This window comes from Sceloporus occidentalis, unplaced genomic scaffold (genome assembly GCF_023333645.1).
Source record: "Sceloporus occidentalis isolate IW3139 unplaced genomic scaffold, rSceOcc1.0.p SCAF_430, whole genome shotgun sequence".
NCBI classification, from domain to species: Eukaryota; Metazoa; Chordata; class Lepidosauria; order Squamata; family Phrynosomatidae; genus Sceloporus; species Sceloporus occidentalis.
Genome location: NW_028317410.1, coordinates 1 through 24,539, shown reverse-complemented (window position 1 = coordinate 24,539; position 24,539 = coordinate 1). Strand labels below are relative to the sequence as shown.

Below are 24,539 nucleotides of genomic sequence, written 5' to 3'. Positions count from 1 at the left end.
TCACTGTTTTTATTTTTTATTTTGCGGAGCTGATACAAACGTACGCCTCTCCCCGACGGTGATTTAGGATTCTCCCTTTTAAGTAATGTATTTTCCAGCTTCTTAAAAGAAACAGAAAGAGGCAAAGTGCGAGCCTGGTGTACCTCTCCTGCCACGGCTTACAGACCGCTAATAGTAACCAGACACCTACTCTTCACAGAGCCAGCAGTATACATGGTGCTGCGTAGAGTACACAGCAGAACAGGACACGCTAGTTACATAAATTCCTCAAGAAAGACAGGTATCCAAACATGGAGAAGATGTTCTCCCCTCCCGGTGGGCTCAGCACATACATACAGCAGCCCATATTACAATGACCCTCGTCGGCCCATACTGGATCACGCTGGGGCACAGAGCACACATCAGCCCCAATGGCCAGTGCTGATCTGCCAGCCCAAAACCATTAACCTTATTCACAGCGATGCTTCCTATTCATACATTTTACTGACGTTCATCTCTTGCCTGGTGTGAGGCTGCGAGCCAGCATCTCCTCGTAGAATCCTTTGTGGGTTTGATTTGCAGGCGTTGTGGGTTTCTGTGCGTTCTGCTATTTGAATGTATTCTCTTTTATGGTTTGACTTCTGTTTCTGTAAATGCCTTACTCATCCTTTCATTAAACGTGGCTTTGATCATACCGGGTTCCTGAAGGTCGGAGTCACTTATGGTGATTTCTGCAAAATAAACACTTTTCGACTCTTCAAAGTCTGTTGAAAGCTTATAATTTAAAAAAAACCATAACAGATTGTTACATTGAGTTAAATACCAGGTTAAATGTCTTTACTGTAAGAGGGCATTGGCTGCGGAGCGTCCTTTGCTGCATCAACACCAAAGCTCCAATATTTACTTAATATTTTATTAAGATTCGTGTTCTCGGGTATTGATGATGCTTCTCCTGTGGCCATGCCCAAGTGATGCAGTTTCATAGCATCAGGTCCCAGGGCTAATGAGAATCTCCAACAGGGAAACATCTTCAATTGCAACCCTTGCCAGGCTGTCCCTACGCAGATCCAGGTGTCAGTCTGACCGGTCCTGCTTGACTTCTGCGTCCTCGATACATCCAAATATTTCTTTATTAAATTTGACAGAAAGCTGTAATCCAAGCTGATTAATTTTCCCAGGGCTGCCAATGATTTTTTAAAATAATATTATTCTATTATTATATTTACATAATAAGTGAAATATGACTGATCTTCTCTGATCAGGATAATTAATAACGATCAGGGTACAGAAACACAGAACCCGTCGGCAGATCAGCCCCATTCTCCTGCAGTAAAAAAATCAAACCTTAATCAGTCCTCATTTTAGGCATATCGATATCCTGTAGCTATCCCATGCGTGTTTAAATTCACTCACTGTATGAGCCTCTACCACTTCTACTGGGAGGCTGTTCCACTTATCCACCTCTCTCTCAGTAAAGCTAAACTTCTGACTAGTGTTATATTCTTGCCTCTTGTAACTCTTCTACTGTCCTCTGTTATTAAACGCCGTCTGTCAGGTTTAAGATCATCTTCCTGTTCCGTTTATATCATTATCCCGACCCTCAGAGACAAAGATTTCGTTCTAATTTAAAAGGGTCCCATAAACCCCTGCTCTGTGGTGGGCCCTAAAGAGAGGAAGTCTAGTTAAGCAGTAATTCCTCTGTCTGGAAATGGGAGGGATTCGTCGCTTCCCTGATTCTCTACTAAAGGAAGCCGGACCAGTAAGGACTGGGAGCCCGAAATCCGGCTTCTCCAAACCGAACTGCGACGCGGACAAACTGTGACGCGGACAGACGAACGGCTCCGACAGGCGGGTCGCAGTGCAGCTGGATAATGACATGATCCCAATGCGCTGCACGGAGCAGTAGAGCCGGAGACGTTCCCGTTAGTTACAGCGAGCCGCGTCTTCTGGATTGAGAGAATTCCATATTACATAGAACATATTACATACCAGGAGCCGGGAAGATGTGTCTGCGTCTCCACGCAGCGCTCCTGCTCTTCTGGGTGGATGCGGCTCTTCTGGAAGGTGAGCTTTGGAGATGCTTTTCTCATTTACTGAATAGTTTAGGACTTTGCGTCAGATTTTACACGCTTCACCCCAACGCGAACCAAATTTATTCTGCATTTCCTTCAGTTACACTAATTTTTAGTTTATCACCTTAAATTTAACGTCTATCAAAGTCATTTCATTGTTTAATTCATCTTTACGGTCAGTCTGTTGTAGGATATGACTTACATCTCATTAATCTTCCGAATGACAGCGTGTTACTTTAAGGCTCTCGATTTCGTTTAGTGAAGGTGAAGATGAAGACGATGCGCAGACTGTCTCCTGTAACCGCGGCAGATAAAAGCTGCAAAGCATCTGCCGGGTGGCGGCTCTCTGTATACACGTAGATTTTTTATTATGTAGTCAGCCCTTTACACTATCCAGTATAATAAATGGGAAATATCATATAATAAGCACAGACATTTATAATAGGAATACAGTGGGAAAGGCGTTCCCTGCCCCGCAGAGCTTACAGTCTAAGCAGTAGTAGGGAGTGGGCAGATGTTCAGCTCCTATTTAAATAACTTTTTTCCCAGTAAGAAGAAGAGTTAATCTGAGAATAGTATAAAATGTTCACAGAATTGTATATAAATTAATACGTAACATGTATGTAATGGGGCATTTCAGTGATGCCCTGAGTGTTAGAAATGCCCCCGGGTGCCGGTAAACCTACCTCTAAAATCCCAAATCTTCCTAAAACTGCATCCACCCAAAATGCTGCGGAAGTGAATTTCTCTGGGGCCTCCTATTTGTTTAAATCTCTCATAAGTACGTATCACCTACTGTATGCGCTACAGAACCTGTTGGTTCTATTTCAATGCAAGATCATAGCAGCGATAACTGGCACAGCCCGTCTTGTAGCAGACAGAAACAGAGCGTTGCATCACCTATTGTTTGTTCCGAACGTGTTCCTGTTCCTAATTCCTAACATTTTTGGAGGGCTTTATTCCGTGTCCCCTCACGTCAGCCGCGTTCGTCCTGTCCTATATAATACTGTTCAAACTCCAGCGACAGAGCCAACCCTTTCCCTGCCAGAGGACTGTGGGATATATCACAGCCAACTTCTTCACGAAAGGGTTAAAAGGAGGCTGAAACTCCTGCTTCTCCGAAGCGTATTGATTAACATGTTACGGACGTGCCGGAGCCGCATCTCCATGTGCAGGTCCCGGTCGGAGGATCGCTTCTATAATGTAACGAAACACGTTAAGAAGCAGCACAGCCAAACGAAGCCGTGTAGAGGCCGTTCTAACCACGGTTTATTGCCTTGTCGAGGGCTCTCGATGGATCTTACCCGGTTGTATTACTCACTCTCAGTGGCAGATGATGTAACCCCGACCCTTGTACTTCACAACCTGGAAGCGTTATGACATCATACACTGAATCTGCTCACGACTACCACTTATTTCTTTTAGGTACTAAGCTGGAGGAAACCCCCCCTGTGATCATCGACCACCCTTCAGATCTGGTCGTAAAGAAGGACCAGCCGGCCACCCTGAACTGCCGCGCGGCGGGGGTCCCGGAGCCCACCATTGAGTGGTACCGGAACGGAGAGTATGTGGAAACCAGTAAGGACGACGTGCACCCCCAGCGCTCCCTGCTGCCGGGGGGCTCGCTTTTCTTCTATCGACTGAAGGGGAAATCTGACGAGGGGGTATACACCTGCCTGGCCCGAAACCGGCTGGGGGCCACATGGAGCCGCAACGCCTCTCTGTACATTGCCGGTAAGGAAAGGAGTGAAAATCCATGTAATAACCAGAAACCAGGCAGCACGTCCATCTTCACATTGCAGGAAATGGAGTCTTTAGTCAAAGATGAGGATTTTGGGGTCCTGGAGCATTTATACAAAAGGGCCACTTTTTTCTTGCACCCGACTATTTTTCCACAACAGCAGAAATGAGACATAATGAATAGAGAATAAAAGGCCGTTCATTGCAGAGCCCTCTAAATTCCCTCATGATGTCACACCCTGGTTATATCACGCGCTGATGTCACCTTATTCCTCCCCAGGGCCGCTGCACGTGCGCAAACCAAGCTTTACTGTAAGACGGGTGCTGCGCGTGTGCAGCCAATGAAGGGCCTATCTGTGGTGACTTGGACAGGACAAGTGTCGGCCTAACACTAGGTCAGGACTGTCCTATTTATATCAGGACAACTGGCAACAATTTAATATGGAGCACAACATAATACTGCATACACCACACAGCACTGGGGTGGAAAAACTAGGCACTTAAACTCCTCTAAACTGACCTAGACTTCCTGTCAGCCGCTGCAGTCGGAGGCTCTTCCTCGCTGACTGGGGCTCCGGCCTCTCCTCAGCAGCCTGTGACTGACAGAAAATGGAGGGAAAGGAAAGGGAGGGGAAGTGAAGTAAGAAGGAGGCTGAACAGCCAATCAGAGCTCACTCTATGCCCTAAACCCCTCCCTTCTCCCTGCCTGGGTGCAGAGGGATGCTGGGTGGGAGGAGCCGCTCTGACTGGATTAATCCGGCTCCTCGCTGCTGGGGTCTGACGGCTCCTCACGCTACAGGCTGCGCGGGATATGGCGGCTCAGATACTACTAATGAGGTAAATCTAGTACCGGATGGGGGTTTCCGGGGCCCCTAACACTCCAGGGCAGTTGGTCAACAAAGAAAAAGCTGTAAAGCTGCATGAGCTTTCAAGACCTCAGAGGTCTCTTCTTCAGATGGAGAAACCTTCAGAGACCTTTGAGGCCCTGGAAGCTCATGTAACATCTTGTGATAATACCCCTTTTACGTGGGATAAAAAAATTCCCCTTTTACGTGGGATAAAAAAATTCCCCTTTTACGTGGGATAAAAAAATTCCCCTTTTACGTGGGATAAAAAATACCCCTTTTACCTGGGATAACTTTTACTTGGGATAAAATCCCCCCACATACTTGCGATAATACCCCTTTTAGTTGTGATAATATCCCCTTTACCTGCTATAATACCCCTTTGCACCCCCTGCTTTACATGAGGTTTATTTTCTGGACTCATTGACACGCAGGACACACGCGTGACCGGGGTATTTGTAGGACGGTTACACGGGGTAATACATGCCGCCTGCGCCGGGAACAATAACCAACAAGCCGATTAATTAGCGCTGCAATTAATTCCTGTCAGATGCGCAGACAGGGCCCTTAATTAACACTTCGTTACTTGACAAGTTTTTATTTCCCTCGGCGGCTCCCACGGGATTCCTGAAGCTGCCCCAGAGGGCCAACAATGATTAATATTCATCCGGGGAAAACCAGGGGGGCTCCGCTGTCAGTACTCTGCAACCATTTACTGAATATTTCCACCCAAATGAATCCTCTAAATACCCCCAGCCTCTCAAAGGAACAGACCCCGGGGCAGTAGTATAATATACAAGCCGGACTCAAATAGCCGAACTTCACACGGAAGACCAAAACTCGAGGCTGCCGTAAGGAGAAGCCCCTCTTATAAGTCACCCCCCCCAGGGGGACTGTCAGTCTGGTTACTCTCTAAGCTGTCTCTTCCTGCTGAAAGGCAAATTACCTCTACCTTTGTCAATACAAACTACCCCACTGTCTGCCCCGGGGTGCTCTGTGTGTCTCCTGATTTTCGCGTGTCTCGTTTTAGCTCTGCGGGAGGATTTTCGGCTGAGTCCTGCGGATGCGGCCGTGGCTGTGGGGAATCCACTCGTTGTCGACTGTCTACCACCCAAGGGGTATCCCGAGCCGACTGTCACATGGAAGAAAGACGGCGTCGCTATAAACCTCAACAGCAGCCGCTACACGGTAATTATGACTCTATTGTTTAATGATACGGTAGGTGTAATAACAACATATCAGTCACCTGTTTATTACAGGACCAGCTGCGTCGAACACTTACATTGCTTTTATTCCGCTAACCATTGCAACGACCCGCAGAAAATCTCTGGGATCGTCTCAGAAGATTGTTTAAGAACGTCGAGGGCTTCACTGTTTATGCCTGCATTGTTTTTCAAACCGTGATGATGCTCCGTCATCTCTACATGGGAAGAATGGATATCTTGCGGGGCAGTTGCTGTTGCGTAGGACCAGCCAGTTTACCCCCCACCCCCCAACTGGTTTCGATCGGCAAAGGTTTCCCCTCGTCGGTGACACTGCGTCCGCGAGGCTCTGGAGAAATTTCTCCAGCAAAGATGTTTTTTGCAAATTTTCCAAATTTCGTTCCATTTCCATATAATTATTAACCCTTTCTATCCCCACAAGTACTGATCCTGGAACTGTCCTGTGGTGGCCATTATTTTGGTATCCGTAATCTTGTATTGAACTTTGAAGCTAATTACTCAAAATCAGGGATTTGTAACCGGAGATCTCTCACTCCTTGAGGGTCTCACGGGTTCTGATTTTTCTAACCCTCCATTCATCATCCTGCTATCGGGATGATCCAGCAGGAAAGTCTTCTTAACCCGTTGTCTCTGTTTTGCATCTGGCAGGTCGCGGCTGGTAAACTCACCATCCGTCACGTGCTGAAGGCTGATTCTGGGGTCTACGTCTGCGTTGCTTCCAATCAAGCTGGGCAGAGAGAAAGCCGAGGCACCCAAATCACCGTCCTGGGTGAGGCTGGTGAGATGATGGCGATTGGCATCGCTTACCCCATCGTGTGCTGATGGAGTTCCGTGTTTTTATACAACATGTGCTGGTTACTGATGTCAGAACATGTTTCACAATAAGGTCTGGAGTCTGTTAGCGGTGAGATTAGTTCTGAGGGTGAAGTGAGATTTAAGGCAGAGGCTTAATAATTTTGGGGTAACTTTCAGTGAGTGGGGGTTTAAATTAGGCTGGATGTTTGGATTTGCGTCATTTGAAAATTGGATGTAGATCTGGAATAAGGCAGAGGTTCAGAGATGTTGCTGCTGAAGGTTCTGCTCAGTATCGATTGAACGTTGCGTACGGGTCAAATTAGAGATGAGTATAAAGAGCAGCTGCGATTAACCTTTAAATTAATGGGGTATCCCTTGTTTGTTCTCCCAGCTTTTTGACCTGTGGGAAATGGGTTTCATATCTTCTGTTCGGCCCTGTGCTCAGCACTGCGCACGCATGAGCTACTCACTGACAGCTGGCGCTAGCATGGGCTCGCCAGAAAGTTGAAAGGGGGTCTAATGAAAATCCCACGCGCAGAAGGCTCCTGATTTCACTGGAGGGATTTCCCTGCCACGAATCGGCTGTTTTTAGCAGCTAAAACATCTGGATCGTGGAGTGGGTGTCTGGAGAGGCTCTCTGGGGCAGGGATCTGGCTGTTCTCTTTAGATATTACACCTGTTACTGGGTTCTGATTTGGGCTGAGATGCTGTTATTTGATTCTTCTTGTGGTCAGGCTGGGGTGTGGACCTTTGTGGACGTTACATTAATTGGGGGTAGATTTGTGGGTTCATTTTTTTTGTGGGAAATATGAATGAATATTTAGGGCCATTTTGCAGGGTTTATTGACCTTTATTCACCAGGATCCATCTTAATTGTAATGGTAGAAAAACCCTTGATCACCAAGAAGCCGGAGGACATTGTGGCCAGGCTGGGGGACGCTGTCCAGTTTGTGTGCGGAACGCAGGGGGCGCGGGGGGTGCGATGGAGGAAAGAGCAGGGGGAGCTTCCTCAGGGCAGGTAAGTTCTCTCAGTATGGGGAGGGGTATTTAACCCAGTGGGATAGGTGTATTCAGTGCCAATGAGGCAGTTGTGGGTAAAAGGTGCAATTGAATTGAGGTGGGGTAAACGTAATTATGAAACATTGATGAATACTAAAATCGGGACTATGGTCTCGTCGTATCTGACTGTAAAGTGTTATGTAAAACATTGACTACCCCGCGCATGTATTTACACCGACCTCTGATGCTGTTAAATCAAACAGGTTTGAAATCACAGCTGAAAATACATTATGGATCCAGCAAGTGACTGTTCACGACTCTGGGACATATACCTGCGCGGCAGAGAACACAGCTGGCTCTGTGTCTGCTAAAGCATTGCTTACGGTACAGGGTACGAGACCCAGCTGCCATCATGTCTGTCTGCCTGTCCCTCTCCGTCTCTCTCTCCTTGTTCCTACCTGTCCGTCCCTCTCTCTACCTGTCTGCACCTGCAGCAATCTGCTTATTAAACACATTTAGTGTGGGGTCGTATCCTCCCTCTGCCGCCAGTAGAATTGGCATCTTACAAAAGGCTTGGGTCGAGCGACAGGAAGGCAATGAGTTGTTTATGAACCGAGCCCTTACGTGTGTTTCTTAGATCCACTGGACACCGGCCAGACAGATCGGCAAAAAGAAATATACCGGGATCCGGTCAACGTGCGCGTGCACTTGGATAACATAACGGCCCTTCCAAGCTCCTCTGTCTATGTCCATTGGAAGGTAAGAGGCTTCTGTGTAAATGAGCTGTTCTCTACAGAACTCACCAAGCAACCTGGCATTGGTCCGGATTTACCGCAGGACCCCCAGGAAAAGCTCTGTGTCTAACAAAAAAAACATTCCGAAATTGAAAATAAACCCTTTTTATATATGTGATATATAAGTAATATGCCGTTCACCCGGAAAACATAAATGGGGTGACTTTCCCCTGATTACTTGGCTACGTTTGGGGGATGCATGTGTGGGAATAGCGTCTCTAATGCTGTATTTGATGTGTAATATTCAGAGTATGGATTAGACTTGGTTGCCTGCTCTCCTGTGACATCTTGCGCATGTTTTAAGAAGAATGTCTTGATACATATAATGATGTTAATCCGAAGATTTAAATGTCTTTAAGGTTTTGACTTCTTCTCCGCTCGCCGAGGGGTATAGCGTTTTTTATCGCCTCCACTTGCCTATAGAGTCTGATTGGACTGAATGGACTTTGCCGAGGGGCACGCAGTCCAGCACCGTTATTCCTTCCCTGCGTAGGGGGCAGAGGTACGAGGTTAAAGTCCGACCCTTTGTAGGGAAGATCTACGGAGCTAGCAGCAATATCAAACGCCTCCGGATTCCTGGGGAAGGTAAAATACCTAAATTGTACAAAAAAGGTCATTTATGTTCTAAGAAAATTTAACCCAACGAACACCACCACTAATATAAATAAAAAAAAATAAAAAAATTATACATTTAAAAAAAAAAATTAGGGAACATCCAGAATAGCCAGCGTTTGGGGTCTGCTCTGTTCTGATGTTTATACTACGCGGGGTGCATTTTTTTAAGGTATTCCAGCAGATGAAATACATGGGAGGCTGCAGTTAACTCTAGCCACTAGATGGCACACAATGTCCATCCATAGGACAGGCAGAAGCTTTGGGCCAATCAGGACCTTTCATTTTCAACTCCTCAGCGACCTCAAAAAGCAACATTAATGTCAGGGAACTGTTAGGGTTTGATCCCCAGGTTTTACCTCAGTCTCAGAGTCTGGGGTGGATGGGCAGATTCTCAGGGTGACTAGGCAGGTTTTTGGCTTCACAAAGGCTGGGACTGGGTCCTTTTTATATTCTCCTCTGATTTAATAATATCCGAGTATCCAGATTGGTGCTTTTTCTCTCGGCTATATCACGGCTGGAATCCCTGCTTGAAAACAGGTGACTTAATTCAGAATATCTGAATATCCTTAAGGCCAGTTTCACACAAAGTAATCCCGTTAATGCCTGAATTGGCTGCTGTCCACCTCCTCTAATGTCTTCTGTTATAGCCTAGATTGCAAGTTCTTTGGCAGCTCCCAGCATACTGTAACAGCCCCCTGTGTACGAGCCGTAGATGTGTCACCCCCAGTGTGTGTAACACAGCGATTCACGCTATTCCTTCCACTTCCTCTCAGCTCTGGACGTCACTCCCCGGAATATTAACGTGACGGCTGCCGAGGAAGGAAACGGCACGGTGATCGTCAGCTGGGAGCCGCCTCCAGCGAGTGCCCACGCCGGGGAAATTAAAGGCTATAAGGTAAATAACCAAAAATTGCCCGAAATAACAGCAAAAAACTGCCAGAAGACTTTTGTTTGGGGCCAGTTTAGAAAAAATATTTTCACTTAAATAACATAAAATATATTTTAATGTGAGAAATGTGACACTAAATCCACTGCCGCCTGGCAGACAGAACCCGGGAACATGCGTTGCCGCCTCGTGAAATGTTACCATTATTATCGGATATGGATCGACCTGCTCTTAGTCCCGCGTGCCGACATCTATATAATATTGTTACTTTAAATTTTTTTCTTACTTCCATTCTTCCTTCTGGACTCTTTATTTTTTCCCAAATGGTTTTCGGTAACTATCCTTTTGGTTGTAATAAAAATCCATTCATTACATGAGCTGAATCGAACAAACCCATCCCCCGCTTGTATATCTATATGTGTCAGGGAACATTCCTTTAAATACATTTTTTTTAGGAATCTTCCTAACTCCGCCATTAATGCTGCGTTTGCCGTAATAACCGTATCACCGACTAAAACCTTTAAAAGCCTCGGGAGTTCACTAAAAACATCAAAATCCCAGAGTCAGCCTCAAAATTAGCACTTACCGCAATCTCTAATTACCGTATAATGTGACGAGGACGAGGCGCCTGTCAATCACAGCCGACAGGTGAAGGTTTATTAATTACACGTGTAATTTTCACTTCAAATAAATGTATACTTATCCTGATACATCAATATCGAGCAGGAGATGCAAATGATCTATCAGCGGGAGATGTCGGCTTCGGAGCGGGATGCGCCACAGATGTCATGGAGCGCTGTCTGTCTGTCTGCGGGGTGCGAAGCTCTGGGGCCGGTTTCTGGCTGCAGCTGAGCGACAGACTCCTTTGCACCTTGTGTAGAAGATCACGCAGCAGCCTGATAATAAATAATACAAAATTGGGTTTAGCATCTGATATTGGAGGACCTGGCATCTCGAACAATCAATGGGTTAAGCTCACGAGCCGCCGGGCCCTCGTTACCCAACGGCTCGCCTCAGTTGGTTAGTTGTAGTTTTGTCAGACCCTTTGAAGATATGTCTAGGAAGAAGCGCTGCGGAAATTGTTGGCGTCATATAAATGACCGCATTTCTGTTGCCCTTTAAGTTGGACAGTGTAATATTTTGATGCGTCGCGCATGCTGAACTTGTGCCTCTTTCCTTGTCCTCTCTCAGGTTTGGTGCTTTGGGAACGAGACGTATCAGTCGGACTGGTTTGTGGATAAGGAAACCAGGAGTCTGGTGATTCCCACGTTGGTTCCTGGCGTCCGATACCACGTCCAGGTGGCGGCGATAAATGATGCGGGAATTGGGACGCCGAGCGGACCCAAATATGTCTTTATTGGTGAGAAGCGCTATGGGTGGGAACACGATGGAAATGTAATAAAAGCAATAAACGTGACCCGTCTGGTCTATTTCCACACCCAAGCAGAGGATTTTATTCCACCCTCATCATCTCCCTGTTTTCCTTCTGTTTCCTGTTAAGAAATAAATCTAAAACAGAAGAAAGATCATTAAGGCTGTGATTGTGGGCAATTAACCTTCTGCGTGCCCAGAGTCCTGTAAAGTAAAGGCAATAAAAGGACCAGGAACAGTGTGTGTTAATAGGGAATGTTTCCCAATTCTGAAAATATACTCAAAATACTGAGTTTGTAATTCTTATCCCCCCAGCCAGTCTCAATCCGCTTCATCGCTTGAGTTGTTAACAAAATAAAACTCACCTCCGCTGTACTTTTTATTTATTAAGCTCTAAATGGACACGGAGATACATACCGGTCCGTTTTCAACACATTTCTTTTAAGTCTGAAAATCTGTTCTTTTCCTTTCATTTTTGTTGCAGAAGCTCCAGAAGTGACGAGAGAGAAAGCAAAAGAGCTGACGTCGGTGGATTTGTTCCTCCGCGTGATCCGTCACCCAGCATTTATTGCCACTGCGGGGGGAGTTACCTGGGTCGTGTTAATGATGGCTGCTATCTACGTGTGTCAGCGCCATTCAAAGCGTTACAGCACCAAAAAGCACAGCGTTTGGGGAAACGGTAACGTGTCCGCTTAACTGCTGTCTGTCTCACCTTATACCGTACCGGCCCCGTCCAGCTGGAAACGTAAATGTGAATATTCAGAAAATTGTCTGCACGTTAAGTTTCATGCATTTGAAGAGAAAGAGAGGTTTATATTTTGACCCATAAACCAGACTCTGCGACCCTCACTCAGGGTTCGGCTACAGATTTATTTATTGACAAAATCACTGAAGGGATCTGAGACATGGTGATAAAATGAAATCATTATATGTTTTTCTATTTCAGGTCTGTACCGCTTCGCAAGCGAAGATACGATAATTAAGCACAGGTAAGAGACGCTCATTTTAAGTCTGGTTTAGACTATAAGAACCATAAGAACGGACACAATACGCGCTTTATCTGCATTTCTCGGAAGAGGAGTCGGGGTGTCGCTCCCTGCGTGACCCGCTACGAGGCTCATATTGAGACACCTCAGATGTGGTGATTTCGCTTTTCGCTTAACGTGGCTCCTTCACGCCGAGTTATACATCTCATTTCAGGAGATGAGCTTTACTGTCTCCCGAAGCCAGTCCTTTCGTTTATATGAACATTAAATGGCTGGGCTACTGGCTACAGAAACCGTCTTGTACCGTGTCCGCTGCTCTGCACATTAATGTCCGTTTCTTTTCAGATTGATTTCCATCCTTATGTTTTCACTCTTTAGGATGGACACCAGCGACTCGCCGTGGCTCTCAAACACCTGGAAATCCACATCTTGCTCTAGAAACCACAGCAGCACGACGAGCGTGAACAGCCACTTACTGTGGACAGACGCCAAAGATGCGAACGATTTTCACAAATCTAGTGAGTTAAATCTGCTGTATCTTATCTAACTATAAAATAAACGTGCAGTGCTGCTACTGACATCAAGGGAGAGAATGGGTAAAAATATCCTTTTCTATTTCCCAGACCCCAGTCAGTAAATACAGTTTAATTTGAAATAGAGGATCTGGTAAAAAAAAAAAAGAAGAATCCATTAATAAAATACTGTGACACTTGTACCAATAGTAATAAATATTTTTTAATTATATTTATTATTACTGGTATATTATTACTGGCCACATGCGGCCCGCGGAGCGCATTTACCCGGCCCGCCGGGTGTTTTTGCCTCAGGACATCCATGTGTTCCGAAAGATGCGCGTCCCTTCGGTGTTCTGACCACCGATCCTCCGGTCCTGCTATGGTCGGAACACTGAAATGGGGCAGTACACAGGCATACAGCCTCCAGCCATACTGTATGGCTGGAGGCTGTATGCCTGTGGGGGGAACATACTGCCAGCCCCTATAGTCCGGCCCTCCAACGGTCTGAGGGACCGTGAACTGGCCCCCTGTTTAAAAAGTTTGAGGACCCCTGCTCTAGTGAGATACCTTAGTGCACCCTGACCATTTGTTATCTGAAGGGCGTTGCGTTATTCCATGTGGCCACTGGGTTGGGACAGAAAGCCCAGTAGTTACAGGGATTGGCCTTTGGGCAGAACACACACTACAGTGATATCCTGAATTATAATAATAATTATAATGCCCCTATAGTGCCGCGTCCCCCATAAATCTCCTCATTGTCCGGGAGGCTGCTTATCTCAGACACGTTAAGGGTGAGTCGGGGCCATTACTAGGTACTGTAACGGGGTGTGGGTGGCGTTTGTACCCAGACGGGACACCTGATCGTCTTCTGGCCCAGCCTGCTGGCTCCTTGACTCTACGCCATACAGATGCTGCTCGGACTCTCCAGGATCTCCTGCTTCATTTGCGAAGCCTGTATTTAATGCGTAATCACCGCTGACTTTAGATCTTTGCTCCAGAAGATGTTTTCCATAGTTGAGCATAAATCCCCGCTGCCTCCTGTGAAGTCCTGATGATGTAGGGAGGCCATGGGTTGGAAAGATCAGAGAAATAAATATTGGTGACGGATGCGCGGACAGTCCCTTCATTCCGTTGGTTCTGTGTCTGAGATAAATTAGCCTCTTCTTCCAAACCCAACGGCTTCAAATCCATGTCTGCTGCAGCAAAGCCATAAAGATCCAGATTAATCCCAAAACGTACCGTTATGTGAGCTTTGTGTGCTTTTCAGCGAAATGTCTGTTACCCGCCAGGTCGTGGCTTCTGTTGGTGTAATGCAGTATCTGGACCGGGTGACGGGGCCATGTATAAATACATAACAGTATATTAGGAATTAGCGAGGCTCTTGGTGGCGCGTGAGATAATCGTATGTCCTGTGCTTTCTCTCCAGCGATGTCCTTTGAGAGGAGAAGTGAAGGGAGCCGGAGTCGGATAATCCCGTTGGGTCCTGACGGCGCCGGCTTGTACGGAGCCCTCTGTGCTGACCTCCCTGGCAGAGACTTGACCACATTTCAGCGTCCACAGCTTGGGAAGCAGGTCGGAGCAGCACCGCACAGCAGAGCTCCTGTACCGCTCGGACTCTTCGACCAAACGGCCCTCCCGCAGTATTTTAATGTTACTACTTACAGTGGAGCAAGAAGTAGACAGACGGGGAAACCTGTGCTCCCCGTGTCCCCCAACATCTTGCAAAACCTCAAAAAAGGTAAAATATTTAATAAGCTGATAACATGCTGGGTGATGGACGTGTTAGATTTGGACTGCATGATAATATCTTTAGCGCTGAGTGGCGCAGGCAGACATATTATAAGGGAAAGCGCTAAATGATTCCTGCTCATTGTTAAAGCACAGCACTAAGGTTCTGCTTTATGGCATTTTCTCCAGCAGCCTCCGAGGCTGTGATCGTTAGTGACTTTACTGACTATAAATTATGAAAGCGCAAAAACCTAGATTTCCCACACGATATCTGTGTGAGTAGCCCAGTAGAATGATCTGGGGGTTGCCTTTATTTAGGTTGAGGCCCGTAGGTTTGTCGGCCTGTGGGATGGCTGTGAGTGATGAGTGTGTGCAGTAATTCCAGCTTTATCCTGTGTGGTGTCCGGTTTATCAGGTTCGGCTCCTGAGCGGGACTCCGCACTGAGCCCAGTAATGGGGATGGGCAGCATGGCCTTTGCCTTCCCTTAGAATATTCTAGAAATTCTGCCTAAAGACTGAGCAATCCCTGGCTGCATTTAAAGGGACAGAGCGTTACACTGCCCTATACACACGGTGAGAGGTAGGAGATAATCTCCCCCCTCCCCACATGCATGCGGCGGAACTTGTAGAACACGGAAGATTAATCCTTTTATCATAATAACATAATTAGTAATATCGCCCTGAAAATGGGGGAACAGCTTGGCAGATTTTTGTAATTAAAACTGTATCTGGTTCATTAAATACAAATAACCCTGAAATCTCAAAATTACAGCGTTTTAATTGGGTTTGATTTGTAAATTGGCAGAAGTATGAAATGTTAACCCCTCCAGTGCCAGCCAGGTCTGTACTGCTTTTCTCAGCGATGGTTAACGAAACACTTGCCCCAGTCTGGGGATTAAAGCGTTGGCTTTGGTTTTTCACTATGTGATGGGAGTGGGAGTGCATCAGCGCAGCCCCCCACAGATTAGCATCACATGGTCACATGGCATAAAGGTGAAGCCAGTGCATGCGCTGCTCTCCATCGAGTAACACGGAGACAGCAGCGGCTCCTCTCATTGGCTGCCTTCCCCATAGAACAATGTGGAGCAAGCAGGGCACCTATGGTTGTTGTTGAAATAACCCATTGGCTGCCTTTTTTCCCAGTCCTGGAATTTGTCCCCCAACTATTAATTGGTGTTTTTTTTCTAAATTCAGAAAACGAATAGTTATTCGTTTTATTCACTGTCCTGGATAGAGAGTTTGTGTGTTTGTCGGCTGATACAATGTATTTAAAATGATACTGACCTTTCACCTCTCTCTCTTATATTATGCATGCCCTTTCGGGGCTCCCCTTTTATATTACATTTTCTGTGTGGGTAACAGACCCAGCAGTTCCAATAATTCCCATTAATGTCAATGAACGGCAGAAAACGCAGCGCAAGGGGATGGTTTTCTGCTGCTAGTAGGCTGTTCGGGGCCGGTAATACTCTGAACTGGGGTAAAACCATCGGCAAAACAGAGAACAAGGGCGCTTCGTATTCTGACGCAAATCAAACGTATAAGTGAGGGCCACGAGCGGGTGCGAAGGACAAAATTTTATAAAACATAAAAAATCTGCTGGACGACCCAAAACTGTAACCCTCTGAATGAGTCTTTTTTTTTTTTTTGTTCTCAGAGCTCCACCATGCAAACAGCGCCCCGCTCTCTCCTTTCTGCCAGAAGACAACGCAAAGCAGCGGTGCAGCGAGCGTTGAGCGACTGCAAATCAACCAAAGCGGTAAAGGTGAGTGAAGCAGCGGTCCAGGGGGAAGTTTGGGTGGGTGCCAAGAGTACACGGCACGGAGGCGCATGGAAACCAATACATGCAATTAGGTGGCAGTATCACAGAGTGAGAGATGGAGTGAAGCAAGGGCTCTGTACTAGGTGAGAGGGGGAGAGAAGGACAACGAAGGAGAGCAGTGTGAGCTGCATGGATAAATGGAGAAGGAGAGAGTGAGTATGTATGTGTAAGTTTGGTGTTGGTGTGATGGTGTGTCAGCATATGGTGTCCGGGGAGTCTATGGTTAATGGTGAGAGGGAGAGCAGTGTCAGGGGTGAGTCTGTGGTTAATGGTGAGAGGGAGATGTGTATAGTGGTAGAGCAAGTTTGCATGTTAGGAATTCTCCCCATTCCCGTCCTGCTTTTAAACGCTCTCATATTTGATGTTTTCTCTGCCTTGAGTATTTAATTAATATGAATAATTATCGTTATTCAGGTGACTACGCAAAAGTCATGAAGACGTTCAGCTCCCCCAAAATCCTTCAGTACACAACGTCACTGAAAGTCATGGACCTCATTCCATTCACTTCTCTCCCACCACCCCCTATGCCACCCCCTCAGGAAGACCCCAGCTGTGGACCCTTGGATGACAAGTAAGATGTTTGTGTGCGACGTGGAAGTCCCTCTGACTCCATTGGGGCCAACTTTCTTATTTACCAAACAAACGTATTCTTAGACTAAAGTCGCGAGGGAATGTCTTCTAATAAATTCAGCCTCAGGCGTAAGTTTGTTAGGCCTCAGGACGATGGAGCCTGGGGGTGAGAGGCTCTGATCCGGACCCCATCAGCCGGGTCAGATCTACAACGCCCACTCTAGATTCTATGTTTTGATTCGATGAAGACGAAGATAACGGTCTTGTATCAATGCATAGCTGATAACATCGCATAATTAAATGCAGCCTCCAAAATGTTTTTTTGTTTTTTGAAGAGGTTCCTCGTATTCAGCCGCCAAACCTGAAAATCAGCAGAAACAGAATATGAACAATAAAAGGACCCCCCCGAACAGGTTAAATGTCAACCGAATATCAGCAGCATCGCTTCCCTTGTCAATGAACGGGGACAGCGTCCTTACACCGGACGATGTCGCCAAATATCTGGAACTCGGTGAAGGAGACACCACGGGGTAAGCGCCTGCGCAACGTCGGACATTAATGTGACTTTTTCTTTGTATCCCAGACGTATCCAACGAATGTGTCCAAATCTGTTTAATAGAAAGTGATTAGAAGGAAAGCTGATCAAACTACAGCAAACTGTATCAATACAATCATGGCTTTAATGTAGCGCCCACCCAGCCTTGCACAGAGCACAAATGGTTAATATGGTTACAGTTTTATTAGCATCGGCCAGGGCTGCACAACTCCAGTCCTCGAGGGCTGCAAACGGCCCGGGAATTCAGTATATCACATTTAATGACTCTTTCATTTAGATGCTTCTGCTAAAGCTGCTATATCAGGGGTAACTGTAGCCTATTTGTGGCCCTTGAGCTCTGGCGCCACACACCCCCTGCGCACCACTGGGGTAAGCCATCTTAATTAATGTAAGTATGTGATAATGTGTTTGGCGCTGGGCTGGCATCACGTTGATTAATGATTCATTACATTTTCCTCCCTGATTCCAAAATAAGTCATAAATCAAGTGGAAGACGAACGATGAGTTTATTTAATGTAAAAAGCCAACGATTGGCTCGGATATTAAGGATGTTTTCTAAAACGTTGGCTATGAAGTGATTAATAACCGGCCGCTGTCACGCGTGATATAAACGAGCGCTGAGCGGCCGCAGGAAAGCAGAGCCAAGCGTTCTCAGCTGTCAGAAGCTCCCGCGTCAGGCAATTCTTTAAATGGTTTTGTGGATGAAGTCAAGAACGTTAGCTTAAGAATTTTTACAATTTCAAGATTTGAGTTGGGGAGACGCTTCCCAAATAAATTTTATTTTTAATGTGAAAATGTGTGTTTTGCCCTTATGAGTTTTTGTCCCCGTTGAGGTAACTTACATTAGAAAACCTATTATCTCAGAGAGTGATAGGGGCTGATATCTGTCATTAAAGGGTTCAGTAACCTTATACACGAGAAGATACGGTAAGTGGGGTCGTGGCAGAGGTGGGTGAGCTGCCCAGAGGGCATCAGACTGCGTTCGAATTAACGCATTTAATCATCTTAGTAAATTTGGCAGCCATGGAGCTGGACGCATTAAAGCCTAAATCCCCGCCGTGCATATTAATCATTTCTGTACGAGACGCTGCAAGCCGAGACCATCAAACCTGCCAAGGTCTTCCTGCCTGGACTGTCCCTTTCTGCGTCGTCGGCAATAATCCTGACGGAGATTCATGTCAAACAAGCTTCTTACACTCTGTACTTTTAACTCTTACATCCCAGGCTCGTAGGGCACGGAGAGAAATACTCAGAAGCTGGGGGGGTCCCCGATTCTGCTTTAAATATAAGACTAACGTCCTGGGAAATGCTCCATTTATCAAAAGATTATCAAAAGACACATTTAATGAGCTTTTAGGAACCGTGGGGTCATGTCTGACTTTGAGGGGTGAGAAGCTGTTGCCGTACAGACAGAATGTCCTGTGCCAAGAAGTAAAGCTGTTTGATATTTCCCAGGAAAGCGTAGAATTTTCTGAGGAATTGTGACGTCCTTTCAGTTGCTTTTCATTTTCCATTCTTCTCAAGGCTGGATTCAGAGTGTGAGTCGATCTCCTCGGCGGGCACGTACGGCTATATCTTCAGCCCGTTGCCGTCCCATCGATTGGATGAAGATGAAGACCTTGAGATCGATGACATCAATTCCTTGAAGTCATATCGCAAGTACTGCGAAACCCCAACCTCCAGCATCAGCGAGTACGAGAGCTCCATGGCCGGGTCTCTTGTCAATGGCTGGGGCTCCGTTTCGGAGGATAATTACACCAGCGCCCGGTGCAGTATGATCAGCTCCTCAGACGCATCGTTTATAATGGAAGCCAACTTCGCCAAGGCCCTCGCTGTAGCAGTCGACAGTTTTTGTTCCGGGCTGCCCCAGGCGGAGGCCGGAGGAGCCGAGATGGGTTATACAGGTGAGTTGCAGAAAGGTGGCTTCGTATATCGTTCGTTATCCTTTCATGACTGAACTCAGCCCGTCTCCTGTCGGGATTCTCGGTGTTTGTCTGGACGAATATGCTTTGCAGAATTGTAACGTAATTAAGATTGTTTTTAATCCCTTTAAAAATAAGTACGAATTTATCATTATTATTGCCCTGTTAACAAGCGATTGAAGGAGGACAAGAAACGTCCCGATAATAATTAATCTTTATATCTTAAGTCAGGGAGGAATTTTTCTGTTGGGAGAACCTTCGAATAACTCCGCGTGGGATTTGGGAACTCCGTTGGCTCGTCGGGAGCCTTTGTCGCCGTCCTGTCGAACATTAACTTGTCGGTTTATTTGATAACACGCTTTACTTTCAGGTTTATAACGTTAGCGCCGTTAAGAATAATTCCCTCCTATCAGTGTCAGGATCTCACCTGTGCCCAAGTATGGACCAAATTTTAGCAAATATTAACCTCCAGAAAGTTAAAGACCTTCACAAACTCTGAAGATCTGTACTTTTTGAAACAGATTTTCTTTCTGTGGTTTGCAAAATTGATCAGTAGAGTAATTTAGTTACAGGACCTCTAGGAAATGGGAAAACAAACTTTGTAAGAAGAATTCACGTGGAAAAGTTTTATAAAATATTCAAATCTTATAACTAAATGAAGTCCTATATTTTACATAGATTGCCGAAAATACAGTTAAAATCTCTTGGGTTCAGCGATTGGCGCGTTCTGATGGGCCCTTTCTGGTGGTTCTTGCCCTATCGACGGTCATCTATACATTATTGGTACGTTGGAAAGATGTGCCGGTAATGTTTGTGGCCGCACCGGCTGGAGACTTGGTGAGGGATCTTAGGAACCGGCAGACACCGGGATCTCCCCGTGGGACTCGTTACATGGGATTATTGTGACCGTCGGGACACTGGGAACGCCCGACGGCCGGCTGGTTTCTTCTGAATAATAACAGCGCAGGCAGAATTAGGGGATTTACTGGAAAACGGGTTCTCGATCCGGCCAGCATCATCAGTTTACTGAAAAATCCGTCCCTTACAGACTCGACTGATGATCGTTTCCTCTTCTTTTCTTATTTCTGACATTTTTAAGCAGAAGAGTTAATGCAAATTTTTACTTTTCTTTGCTTCCTGACCCGATCCGAGTCAGTCCCCCTGAATGGCCTGTATCGGACTGCTTGGTAAAGCAGGAATAATGTAGTTTAATAGCTGAATGGACGGCGTCCATTATATGGAGGAATAACGGCGTCTGGGGAATAAGGGGGTTCATCATTTCAGTGGAATAACTGGGTCAGTTGGTTTGAGGCATATCGCTGTGTCTTTTTTGCTCCCCGTTCTGGACACATGCCTCCCTTCCCGGGTTAGATGAGGTCACAGAGTCTGATCCTCCATCTGCTCGATGAAGCTACGAGTTGTCTTTTTCTCTTTTTTCCCCCCCCCATAAATCTGTATAATGATTATTTCCAGAGCCAAGTGTTCAAAGGATGATGCCAGAAACACAATGAAAATTCACTATTCAGAGTCGCGCCTGCGCAGCGCAGCCCAAGGGGTCTACAGGTTAATGTGGGGGGCTGGGGGGTCCATCATGAAACGATGGCATAAAATGCCTGCGTTTACGGTGACGCGATATCTCAGACATTGCGTATGGAGAGCCAGGGAGTCCCCGCTGAGAGATCGACATTAAACTGATAGATCTGTCAGCTTCAAATAAACTGAATTAAATAAGATGCTCGGTTGAGCGAAGAGACGACGACGTCCGCTATCAGATGTCTGAAAAACAAAACATTCCAACAAATTATAAAACCTATTAAAATAAACTGCGATATACGGGGGGGGGCGCAGTAAATGTTTCATTAGAACTGTATAATAATATGTTTACAGAGCGGACAGAAACGCCTCGGCTTCCATTACTCGCCTCGTAAATCTTCACTCGTTCAGCTCTCTTTTTGTGGATTAAATAACGAGCGACTAAAGCTCCACAAAGTATCTGTTATATTTTAGGGACAAAAGCTCATTCCAGTAAAGCATCCAGTCGCTGGGAGAAACGGGGTTAATGTTATCTATTCTGAAAAAAAAATAAAATCCTTGTTTTTCAGTAAAAACATGGTTATTTGAAGCTGCTCTTCTTTAACCAGCTGTCTCTGCCGCACACAATGTGTTGACTTTAATGTCCTCGTCTGTTTCTGAATGTCATCGAGGTATCACAATGGTGTAAAGTGTGCATGGAAGGTGTCGGGGTATTTACCCAGCCGGCACGTTGCTGAAGGTCTAGACAATTGCCCTGAGACTCATTCGGGAACCTGGAGAATTTATCGTTAAGAGAAACAAGCCCCGATCTGACATTCCGAACTCACTGTTACAATTTTGCCCTCGGAACAAGGCATGCAATGGACGCCGGCCCTCGAGTCAAGATCTTGGACTCCTCCAGCAAGCCACTAAATACCGTGTGATATCCTTCACATTCCAAACCAAATAAAGTGCCCCCCGTGCCTGTTTAGAATCCTGCGTGTCATGTAGATGCATTTGAACTGGGGCAATAAATTGGCCAGCGCCCCCATCATATATATTATTTATATCAACTAATCGATAAAAACTGTGAAATCTGCACCTAAATTGTGTAAAATCCAACTGCAATAGAAATTCAGCTGAATTGAGACAAATTATGGATTTTATGTTTTATTTTAATATATGGACATTAACTCCGTAGAGAGACGAAGCGCGGCGTATTGTACAGAAAGGCTTCGTCACATTAACCGCTTCTCCCCCAAACGCGATATCTCCGATATCTCGTTTTATCGGGTCCTGCTGCCGGGACGCTAATGTTTTTTAAATGTTTTTCGCGGGGCGTTATTTAACCGTCTCCTCGTCGGTATGATGCGGGATTCGCGTTGCTGGTGGTTCCCGCCTGCCGCATTCTGTTTTATTGGCTCTGAGGACAGGGGCAAGAAATGCTGAATATACCCCAGCACCCTCCTCTCCCCTACACATTTACCGTGTCGCTTCTGTGGCCCTGCGCTCACGCTTTTATAGTTATAGCCCAGGAACTGTATATATAACCTATATAGTACAGCAATTTTACTTCTAAGTATCCACTGGCCTCCATTAGACTGCAAACTCTTAGGACAAAAGCCCAGCTGACCTCGTGTTTATTGCATATGGCGACTGCTCATGCGCAACTCCGAGGGTGGCTGAGGATGATGTTTTTTCTATGTATGTGGATTTTACCCAAATTCTAGATGCTATCATCTGATTTCCTTCTCAAATTCGCCTCCTTCCTAGATTTCCCGTCTTCAGCGTCTCCGTTGGACGGAATTCGGTCCGGACACAATCACATCGATCGCGCGGATATTACTAAGACGAGAGCCAATCCACTGCCGGTCCTGGACTGGAACATCGACTGGATGGACGAGATGGAGGCCAAGTACAGCCGGAGGACGGAGGCCAAACACTTTCCTTTCAATAAAAAGGTAAAAGTCAGGAATATCCGCAAATGGATGGAAAATGTCTGTTTTTATTAATCAGAGGCAGCCTCTGTCGGAAACTTGTCACATCGCACATCGCAGAAAAGACAGAACGCCTCGTTTAATCAATAATCCGCACTCTACGTCCCTGAGGGGCTTGAAACCCCCGACCTTTTCGTGTTCTCGCATTGAACTGAATCCCTCGCACATTTTCTGCCGCACTCCTCCTGCTTCCGACTTATTACTACCCCACTGCAGATTTACCCCTTAATCGTGGGGGTCTCTGGATATATTCAATGTTTAGTGAAAGTACCCCGAGTCAGAAATCAGCCGCACGGCCGCTGGTACGTCGAGGAGCTGAGGGGTCATATACTGAGCTTGAGTGGTTAATATGCCGGCAGACTGCCCCCGAACTGCCCGGTAGAGCCAAAGTTACCCCTCTGCACCGCAGGGAGCGGACGGCAAATCTTTGTCCGTAATTACGTTTCTTTCTAACAGTCAACGTTTTTTGCAGATGGATCCTTTCAATTAACTCCAGTGAAGCGCACGATGAGAAGACTTTGTGTCCGAGACTCTCGACCATCCCCAGGGCTGCCACCTTAGTGAAGGTTTTACCCGAACGATTGTGTGTTAAGCTGCAGAGCCACGAACACCCGGAAAGATCATTATGGCTCAACGTGGTACCAACCGCCGCCGGTTCCCGGCAACTGATTTGCCTCTCTGTTATCTGCAGATTACGGATCAGGAGGTAAACTCTGATAAACTGGTGGTGTTCCCAGAGTGCGCCGTCCGCCATCATAAACTAAAAGGGACGCGATGAGCCGTTACAGATGCGCAGGTAGAAAATTTGAACCAAAATGTTTAGAAAAAGTCTAATTAAAAGGTTTTTATTCCTTTTCTATGATTCAAAAGTATTCTGTTAAAGTGCAAACGCAAGTTTTAGACATATCGGAATTGGGGCGATAATAACGTCTATTTTCTTCTCAAATTCCTCTACAGCCCAATTTTGTTAAAATATTATTATTTAAAATTATTGTAAGGAGGGAATTGTAACGCGTTGCGAACACGTAACATAAAACCAGATCTGGCGGGAATCACATGATTTTGTCACAAACCGGCATTAAGCGGAAATTATTGCTTTATGAGCGTTTTTAATGTACGTTCTAACGCCGTGCGTGGAATATAACAAATGGGTCATTCTCTGGGAACCAAAATGTGCACTTCTGGAGTCCGCAACGAGCGAGGGCCACACAGGGGCCGGCGGTCAGCGGATAAACCCTTACACCTTTAAACCATTACGTTTCATACTGATGGAGAGAGAGCGTCCATTGCAAACCCCGGCGGCCGTGGGCACAGAAGAGACGTCCCGTAATGAGACTGCATGAGTAATGAGTAACGCCGCTGTGAGGGCTACGAAATGTCAGCTCACGTGATCCTCCACAGACCAAAGGTTCCCTCACGTCCCCCATAAAGTTCTAAATGGGGCACCCCCATTACCCCCATGTCATTAACCCCTTATTTCCTAAATACACACAGCGCAGATGTTGGAAATGATTTGAAAACTCAGGTTATCTTTTAGAATATGATTTTTACCTGAATTTACTAATTTATAGTTGTAGTAGTTGTATATTTCTATAAATAAATCAATGTAAAAATG

At 46.0% G+C, this 24,539-nt stretch overlaps 1 protein-coding gene across 1 annotated transcript; it reads left to right on the top strand.

The window, feature by feature from the left end:
• Positions 1–1,982: 1,982 nt before the first annotated feature.
• Positions 1,983–22,888, top strand: LOC149272616 (roundabout homolog 4-like; the record flags this gene model as incomplete). Its single annotated transcript, XM_089506897.1, has 19 exons — positions 1,983–2,043; positions 3,477–3,785; positions 5,667–5,824; positions 6,508–6,628; positions 7,540–7,672; positions 7,917–8,044; positions 8,291–8,412; positions 8,807–9,032; positions 9,836–9,957; positions 11,140–11,308; positions 11,804–11,998; positions 12,266–12,308; positions 12,684–12,823; positions 14,247–14,558; positions 16,203–16,310; positions 16,782–16,938; positions 17,273–17,467; positions 19,018–19,397; positions 22,701–22,888. Coding segments are annotated over exons 1-19 (3,267 nt in total), but the record flags the coding sequence as incomplete, so codon positions are not given.
• Positions 22,889–24,539: the final 1,651 nt, after the last annotated feature.